Consider the following 9,984-nt stretch of genomic DNA (forward strand, 5'->3'; position numbering starts at 1 on the left):
TGATTCGGTAGCTTCCAAGACTGAGCCCTTGACGCTACAAAAGCGTAAACCCCAACATCCTGAGTCGAAAGAAGGCCTAAACCCCCCAAGCGCATCGGTAAAGATGCAAGTCGCCACTGAAGATCACCAAAGAACGGGCCTCCACATACAACTATGTCTTCGATGGCTTCTCGAAGCCCCTTATCAAAACAGGATACCACATATTCCATCATATGGGGGTGGCATGTTCGTAACCCAAAAAGCAACTTAGCAACCCCCATGCAAGACCTAAGCAGAAGGAGTTCGATCTGGGGATACCTAAGGCAAGGTAAGAATGAGGGTAAACGTGTGCTTACTATAGAGTTGAATGGGTGTGAAATGAATATATTCTTCATTAATTATGATTTAAGTATATGTAATTCACATATGGGGGACTACCGGAACACTGGAGCAGTGGGTGGGACCTTGGTGAAGTGAAAATATTTCAACCGGAAAGCCTTTGAAAATGAAAAACAAATCATGGAAATCAAAAGGATACTGAATATGAGTAAGTAACGAGAAACCAGTATTCACATGATAATTGTTTTGTTTCATAAGAAAGAGAGATGGTAGACTTTCAAATAAAGCAAATCTACATATCTTTCTTTATATCTTTTGTAATTTACTATGGTATAAAACTGTCAACTTGCAAGTGGTGACAAATTAGGTACTACTTCACATGAGGTACAAAGTGGTTGGTGGTGGTGATTTACTGGTAAGTTGAGACGCCTCGTCAGCGATAAGTAAGGCGGCGAAGCCATTAATGTTATGTTTATATAGCTATAAAGGAGGAAGAGCTTTGATGATTAATCAAGTGAGCAATGTAAACCATCAATCCTCGATATTTAATACAACTTAAAATTTTGGAGGTTTTTAATTGTTATTGTTTAATTAGGTACTCACCAATGCATTATGTTATGAGACCATGGGAGTAATCTAATGATCGCTCTCGTCAATATCCTCCCACCTTATTGTTGACGGCCGATGACGATGACAGGGTTGTGCACTTGCACGCCTTGAATTGTTTGGTGGTATGTATTTCATTTTCGTGTCTATATGGTTGTTGGGATAATACATAGGTAACCAACTTTGGTTAAAAAAAAACAAGCTACTATATATAAACTAACAAAGTTAATAGAAACATAATGAAACATAGGAGTTAAGAATGTGGATAATCACTTAATAACATATTTAAACCATAGACTTTATTAATCTCAATATTGGTAACATGCTCACTAATGTCTCTTAAAAAAACCATTTATGGATTGTTTTCATACATATTGTATTATTCATCGATTTTACAAATTTCTAACACTAATAAAAGTGTTTTTACAAATTTCCAACACTACCAAAAGTGTGCTTAGTTTAGTCCGAACTTTACACTATCATCTTTTTTCTTAGCCCAAAACGCCTCAACTTTTCCTTATTACATCCTTCGAACCTTGAGAAATAGTGTATATAGGGTATGATAAATGGAGAAAAGGGAGGTTGAGGGTATGATAAGTGGAGAAAAGAGAGGTTGTTATTCATTGGTATGTATGTATGTATGTTTATGTAATAGAAGCACAAGAATGCACTATATATAAGCTAACAAAGTTAATATAAACATAATAACACATGGGGGTTAAGAATGTGTATAGTCACCATAATAATGATAATAATAATCTATAATAATAACACATGTAAACCATAACCTTTTGTTTTCTAAAGAATTGAAGAGTAATGTCTTAAAAATTGAAGCTTCATGATGTTGTATTAAGAGCTTTAGGAATTGATGGATCCATTGACAAATTACTTTTCTTGCCCTATTATGAAATGTCGGTTTTGTCCTTCGCACACAATTATGAAAAGACGTTTGTGTCCATTACTCTTTCTTTATATATAAATATAGATATAGACGATTAAATCTATATAATCTTAATAATTAATGCATATAAATATTTTGGATTGTAACACAAGATATAGATTATTAATACTAACAATTTTGTGATCCTAAGTTTATTTCTTGCCATTTTTATTAAACATTTTAATACTTAACACGTAAAGCAAACTTTTTTCAACATACCATTTTATTAATTGAAAATACCAAAAACAATACAATTTTCTTTTAAAAAGTCGACTTAGCCTAAAACAATACTCACTCCGTCCCATTAAAAGTGTTCACATTTTCTTTTTTATTTGTCTCATTACAAATATCCGCTTTTAAATTTATTAGTTAATTTTTAAATTTACCACTAAACACACACAACTAATATTAATAAACAATATTGATAGACCTACTTTCAAAGGACATTATTGTTTTAGTAAGAAAAAAAAGTAATCATTTAATCCACCTTAAACTTTGTGTATTTCAAACCATGACACTTATAATGGGACGGATGGAGTACCGTTCCAGTCAGTCCAACCAACCAAATCCACATAGGCAGTTTGGTTTAGTCCATTTAATAATAAGGTTGAAAAACATATATAAACGTGTTAAATAGACCATGCGTGATGACACAGTTAATACAAGTGTTAAACACGAACACAACACGATAAGCTAATTGTGTCATGTATTTTTAAACATGAACCAATTTATAAATGTGTATACCACGCTATTCTTAACACAATTAATATCAACTATTTAGTGACAAAACACAACCTGGCCCCGACACGATATGGCACGAACTGGATCACTTAAACAATTAACAAAGGGGGAAGTGAATTCGAAGTTGTTAGCCATGTAAGGTTAGACCCAAAACCCATTAAAACTATGTAGTTTTGATTAAAAACCCATCAAAAATCAACTCAATTCCTAATTCCTACCATCGATCATGCCTGATCTCCCATCCACCGTCTCCCAAGGCATTGATCTATATCGGTTCCTCCAAGACACCGATTTGCACTAATCAATTAAAATCACATCTTAAACTATGTTGCGATGTTCTTTTTTTTTCATTTCAATATGCGATTTCTAATGGCATTGTTCCATTATAGTCGATTTAATCCTTAATCCAATGGAGCATAAGGTTATTGACAACTGTAACAAAAAGTAGCTTTTCTAAAATTGGGTTTCCGATGGAATCAAATTGGATGACGAGGAACATTGGGATTGAACACATATGGGAGTCAAAAGTAAATTTGTTTTGTTTTTGCTTGCATTCATATAACAAGAACTCTGTTCTCTTCCTCAGAATTAAATATAGTTTAAATCTTTTTTATTTTAATTTTTATTGCAGATACAATCTTTTTGTCAAGCTCAAATCAAACATGTTCAACTTCTTATTATTGTGTTAACATGTGTGTAGTTACCAACTCGGTCAGATCCCACTATCGGCGTGCAAAAGGGCCACACCCACGAGACCTAACCAGGACCCGAGACCCAACTGAAGAGGTATGTACCCGCCTCAACACCAAGCAAGGCGGGTCAACCCACAAGATAAAGACATTATGAAGGCACAAAGCCAAAACCCAGGCGCATCGCGCATACAAAACATGCTCAGGCATCATATGCTCGCGCATCACATATGCGCGCGGCGCATATCGCATGCTCTTGCACATCACATATGCTCGCGCGTCACATATGCGCGTGGCGCACCAGCGCGCGGCGCATATCACACGCTCGTGCATATCACACCTGCGCATGAAATATCTGCGCGTGAGAATAAAAAGAAGACTTCGCGCATTCTCAGGATGGGCGCATATCACACGTACACATAATCAACCTCGTCCTTATCCAAATCAGGATCAGGGCAACCTTGATTGTGCACGTCAGACACTCTTCTAGAAGGCATCTTTTTAAGGAGTAAGAATATGCTGATGTTGACAGCTGCCAAATGAAAGGTCGACAACTCAGCATGACACATGTGCTACCACATGATTACAACCAACGAGAAAGCGCCAGGTGTCCCAGAGGACACGTGGCGCAGTGCGATTGGAGGAGGCCAACGAGGCTGAGCCCAGCCAGTGGAAACCCTAGCACTATAAATACAGCATCAACTCCACTTTGATGACAGATTCATTCACACTCAATCATTGACAGTTACAAGCAGTGATATCACATTCAATCATATTGAATTGTATTCACTCACAGTCAGTTACAGAAAACACACAGTCATATAATCAAGAGTATTCAGCGATTCAGGAAGACTCTTGAGATTTCACTGACTCACACTTTATTATCTTCTCCTCAAAGATACTGATTCTCACGCCGGAGGGTTACCCCAAAGAGGACCCCTCTGTCCCTTTCTGAGGGGTAAGTAACGGCGCTGTTCATTTTGTAGGTGGAAGAACACGGATTCAAAGGAACCATCGGTGAAACAGTTTAATCATACCCGAGGAAAGTAGATCTGCTACCAGTGAGTAGATCCACGTTTCTTCACCAACCTTATTAGTTCGAGTCTAACGGGTCTTACCCGATTTATGTAATGAGAAGATGTTCAAACCTGCACGACCTGACCCAAGCCGGACCGATTAAATAACATTCTTAGAAACCAGAAACCGACCCTATTATAAACAATTAGGTCTAACCCGAGTTGAGTCTCGCATATCTTACCCGATTCATGTTACATTAAAAACCAGACATATTTGACTAATTTACCCTTCCTCCTCCTGGATCCTCTACTACGTGTTGTTATTACAATAAATAAAGACCCATTCTATTCTCCTCCTTGAAACCTTCACACATCTCTTACACAATCCATGGAAGCAGCAGCACCACCAGTCCACGTGGCATAACTAACCTCCGGCGCCAGCGGCCGTATCATTCCGGTCTTCAAAAACCTCCACCGGTCACTATTCTCCGTCACCTCCATCCGCCGGATATTAATCTTCGTCCAATCAATCTTCCTCTGGTTCGTCTTCCACCTCCGCCGTTGTCCGCCGCCGAAGCGGAAGTTTTCCTTCCGGCGACGAGAGGTTGTCGTCGAGGAGGAGGACGTGATCAGGCGGAGAACGCTCGCGGAGCAGATTCCGATGGTGACGTCAGCGGCCGAGGATGATGACGTCACGGGATGGGGCTGCAGGTGCCGTGCTGAAACGTTTTTGTTTTTTGGTAACGGACGTAACAACGCCTTGTTTTGCCGGTCGTGGATTCCGGTTTCTCATGACATCAGGTGACGTCATACTTTTTTTTTTTGTGTGTAATTGTTGCGAATTTTACGCAATTCTCAAGCGCTAGGTTATGAATTATGAATCTGTCGCACTGTGTTCGAATTTTACTCATTTTTCGATTCCGCTGGCTTAACTTACATGGAGCTCGGCTAACTAGTAGTTTTTCTAGCTCGAGCTCAGCTTGGTTATTCTATTATTAATTAATTTATATATATTTTTCATCTATTTGTTTAATTATAATTTTATTAATAACATAATATTTATTATTTAGCTGTTTTTATCATAATTTTATACATGATTTTAGTTATTGAATAAATAATATATATAATAAAATTAAATTATTTAAATAACAAGCTTGGTTAGGCTTGCAGAGGCTCTTTTATTATTTATCAGTTATCTTATATGTGGATATAATTAATTTTATGTATTTTATGTTATTATATAATTTTATATATATCATAATACATATTTTTTTTATTTATTTTATCATAATAATTTTATACACATTATTAATTTTTAATTAAATATATATATTAAATAAAAATCATATAAATATCATGCTCATTTAGGCTCGCGAGCCAGGTTGAACACGATAAGTGAAGCTCACACTCGTTTACTTATTTTTAGGCTCGAGCTAGTTTAAGCTCGGCTTGATTTGAGTTTTTTTTACGAGCCAATCTCAAGTAGTTCATTAGTGGCTTGGCACGTTTACGCCCCTAACTACGCTATATTCAATTAGATTGGTAGACTTTGGCAGATGAGGGGCTGAATTTTAATTATGTATTTTTCTTTTGATTATCTTCATGCTTAAATTCAGCATGCAAAAATATTTGAGATCAAACGTGTTCCTAGATGGTTATTGAGGGCTAGTTGATATTGTTCACTTAGGTTTGATTTTAAGTAATTTGTCATCTATATTCTGTACTTGAATCTAGGACTCTAGGTTTGGTTTCACTACATAATCATTTGATTTGTCATTCATTTTCCAATTGTCACTTAACAAGTTGATAACTTTGTCATTGGATTGTGAGATATTTCATTCTTTTTAAGGGTTATATTGTTCACTTCTTTAATTGAGCATTTTGAACCTGTGAATTCATATGATTTAGAACACACATATGGGAGAAATAAATTGGAATATATAGAAATCACTTTTTGAGTTTACAAAATTTTCAATTTCAATAGTTTGTATTTGCTAATTCAACTGATATAATGTTTCCAGGGGCATTTTAATCATAATACACGGACTAAACGAGCATAGGTAAGTCATCCCATCAACTCCCTCATTTTTCTAACATCGTCAAAATCCTTAAATAGTGAACTATTTTTGAAATATATGATACATATTGACAGTGGGAGATATGCCGATTTTGCAAGGCAACTCAATTCATGTAACTTTGGGGTATATGCAATGGACTGGATAGGTAGGTATGTTGTGTTATATTATTATTACCAGACAAATGCTGGCCATAGCAATTGCCATAAAACTGCGTTCCTTAAAAATATATTTATCTTTTGTATAAATTTTATAAATTTATCCTTGTTTAGGTCATGGAGGTAGTGACGGTTTGCATGGATACGTACCTTCACTAGAATATGTTGTGGCTGATACCGTGAGTTAACTCCTGCATTCTCATACTTTCTTTTGCTATGTGTATATGTTATTATATGTACATATATTCACACATTTTGATTCTTTTATCTGTTTTCCAATTTATTAGGGGTCTTTCCTGGAAAAGATAAAGTCAGATCACCCAGGAATACCATGCTTTCTTTATGGGCACTCAACCGGTGGATCTGTCGTCTTAAAGGTACATACATATGTTAATAATATTTTTGTTACCATTCTATGTGGGAATGAATGGTGTATGCTTATGAAGTTTAATTTGACTACTGTTGACCAATTAGGCTGCTAGCTATCCTTACATTAGAGAACAGGTGGAAGGAATTATACTAACTTCGCCTGCGCTGCGTGTTACCCCTTCACATCCGATTGTTGGGGTAAGTATCCTACTTTAACATCATGTTCTATTTTTTCACAAGTGAAAAATAACATTTTTATAGTTTTAGTCGTTCACTTACACCATCTTATTTTGTGTGATGGACCTACTATCATATCTCTTATCTATATTTCTTCTAGCACCTACGGTTGGGACCGGGAAATAAAAACAGTACAAGTTGAACAACATCAATGCATGATGATAAGATAAAAAACATTACAAGTTGAACAACATTAATGCACGATGATAAGATTCAATTCACAGCTAAAATGAATTTTATAATACATACACACATTTTTAGGGTGTAAACGAGCCAAGCCGCTTGTGAGTTACTCGGGATCAGCTCGCTGAAAGCTGAATTCGAACCGAGGTTAAATGATCTCGACTCCGAGCTTGAGCCTAAAAATAAGCTTGTTTAGTATATGAGCCGAGCCTGATCTTTACTATCGAGCTTGAGCCAGCTCATGTGCCTAAACGAGCCTATAAATTGTTCAAATTTTTATATTAAAAATGCATTTATATAATAATTGTTATGATAGATAAAATTGTAATAAATATAACTAAATAATATATATTATCTTATATATAAAAATCATTAATAACAAGTATATAAAATCTAGAAAAATATTATAAATAAATATAAATTAAAATAAATAATAAGCGAGCCAAGCTTGGGTTTTAAAAGCTACTTACGAGCCGAGCTCGAGCTTTTGAAATACAACTTGAAGCGAGCCAAGCTTAAATTTCAAAAACTACTCATGAGCGAGCTCGAGCTTTAGAAATAGAGTTCGAAACGGGCTGAACTTGAGCCAAGTTGAGTTCGGGCTTGGCTCGACTCAGCTCGTTTAAACTGCACATCATACTCAAAAGAATTTAAATCGTTATATGGAACTTCTATGATCATGCCAGAGGTGACAAATGGGCAGGTGTGGGTGGGTCAGGTTGGTTGGGCAACGGGTCATTCGCTATATGTGTTGGGTTGAATGTTAAATTATATTTTTCATGAATAAGTTTTTATTTTTTCATTCCACTAATTAAATAAAAAAAACTGAGTTCTTTACAGTGTATTATATATGCCACCACAATTTTGTATAATTTTTTTTTTCTCAAATGTGCATAAACTACAAACTGTAATTACTTATTCTTTATGACTTGATGCAGGCTGTGGCTCCATTATTTTCACTTGTGGCCCCAAAATACCAATTCAAAGGTGCAAACAAAAGGGGTATTCCGGTATCTAGAGACCCTGCAGCACTCGTAGCAAAATACACCGACCCGTTAGTGTACACCGGGCCTATGAGAATCCGAACAGGCCACGAAATCCTTCGGATCTCGTCTCACTTGACCCGTAACTTTAAGACAGTGACCGTACCCTTTTTCGTCCTGCATGGAACCGCTGATAAAGTAACAGATCCACTTGCTTCTCGAGATTTGTACAACCAAGCAGCTTCAAAGTGCAAGCACATAAAGCTGTATGACGGGTTCTTGCATGATCTTCTTTTCGAGCCTGAACGTGAAGAAATCGGGCGAGATATTATTGATTGGATGGAGACGAAGCTAAGTTTTCATCATTGATAAGTAAAATATTAGATATGATTGATTTTGATGGCTTGTTGAACAAAATTTATGTCTGAATTTGAATTAGGATTTGGATTCTTGGTGGCTCAATAAATATATGTTTAGATTTGAAAATTTTGGTTTCAGTTATTTTTAGTTTGGGTTTCTGTTAAAAAATACTATCAATCAATCAATCATACCCAGTAAAATCCCACCGACAGCAGAGCTATAGGTAGGGTCTGGGGAGGGTGGGATGTAGGCACACCGTACCTCTATCCAAAGGAATAAAGAGGTGGCTTCCAGAGAGACCCTCGGCTCTAAGAACATGTGTATGAAAAAAAAAAAAAAAAAAAAAAAAAAAAAAAAAAAAAAAAAGTTTAACAGTTATATAAAAAAAAAAAACTACTACTAATTATAATAATATTAATAATAAGGTCGCAGTTTAACCGCAATATAAAAGCTAATAATAATAATAATAAAATATGTAAGGGAAATACCATTATGGTAAGTGACCTAAATAAGTTAAGTCTAAGCCCTAAGGTATTCAATTCTCTCTAGGAATCCTTAGCTTTAATCCTACTTCTCCACGAATTCCTATCCTCAACCATGTCCTCGGAGAGATTTAGGTCTATCAAATCATGCCTAATCCTCTCATCCCAAGTCAATTTCGGTCGTCCTCTACCCCTCCTCCCCTCTATAGTAATGCTTTCTACGGATCTAACAGGATTCGTCGTCTGTCTTCTCTTTACATGTCCAAACCATCTCAATCTCCACTCTCTTATCTTGTCTGCTATGTTCGCCACCCCTACTCTCTCGCGAAGCACAACGTTTCTTATTCTGTCTAGCCTTGTGTGCCCACACATCCAACGTTTCTTATTCTGTTAAAAAATACTGTTTATATTATAAAGGTTGATTCTAATATCTCTGTTCTACAACTATTTGCTTAACTTTTGAATTTTTAAGTGTCATTTGTTATATACTTTTGTGGTAATCATTGATCCTAGTAGCCTGTATTTGGTGGGGGCTATGTTGGGTTTTGTATGTCTGGTTTGGGCCCGGTTTTAGTTAAAGTCAAAAGGAGGATTGGGCATTTGCTCGCAAGCCAATTTCGTTTTGAGCTTTTTTTTGTTTATCAAGTAACAAACCCTAGTTTAATCTTAAAAATATCAATGTTATGTATATGCAATCGTTGTCACTTGATTGTCAACTGTGGATGTATGTTAGTCTAGAACAAACCACACAGTCCACACATGGCTAAACAATGTAACCATTTTAAGCAATTTGTCCTTGTTGTTTGAAACGAACCACACGGTCCACA

At 36.1% G+C, this 9,984-nt stretch overlaps 1 protein-coding gene across 1 annotated transcript; it reads left to right on the forward strand.

Annotated features, from left to right (window-relative positions):
- Nucleotides 1–4,659: 4,659 nt before the first annotated feature.
- Nucleotides 4,660–8,790, forward strand: LOC143563480 (uncharacterized). The gene is made up of 7 exons (XM_077051012.1): nt 4,660–5,111; nt 6,332–6,370; nt 6,463–6,533; nt 6,658–6,722; nt 6,831–6,920; nt 7,018–7,110; nt 8,271–8,790. The coding sequence occupies exons 1-7, from the start codon at nt 4,972–4,974 to the stop codon at nt 8,682–8,684; spliced, it is 912 nt and encodes a 303-aa protein (XP_076907127.1). The 5' UTR covers nt 4,660–4,971; the 3' UTR covers nt 8,685–8,790.
- The last annotated feature ends 1,194 nt before the right edge of the window (nt 8,791–9,984 follow it).

This window comes from Bidens hawaiensis, unplaced genomic scaffold, assembly GCF_021521415.1.
Source record: "Bidens hawaiensis isolate Kalapana, Puna unplaced genomic scaffold, B.hawaiensis_p1.1 tig00021493_1, whole genome shotgun sequence".
NCBI classification, from domain to species: Eukaryota; Viridiplantae; Streptophyta; class Magnoliopsida; order Asterales; family Asteraceae; genus Bidens; species Bidens hawaiensis.

Excerpts from the sequence above, each read along its gene's own strand:
- LOC143563480 (XM_077051012.1), top strand. The coding sequence starts at position 4,972 with ATGGTGACGTCAGCGGCCGAGGATGATGACGTCACGGGATGGGGCTGC. Across the intron at positions 6,534-6,657 it reads ATATGCAATGGACTGGATAG|GTCATGGAGGTAGTGACGGT; the intron begins GTAGGTATGTTG and ends ATCCTTGTTTAG. Across the intron at positions 6,921-7,017 it reads GTGGATCTGTCGTCTTAAAG|GCTGCTAGCTATCCTTACAT; the intron begins GTACATACATAT and ends TTGACCAATTAG.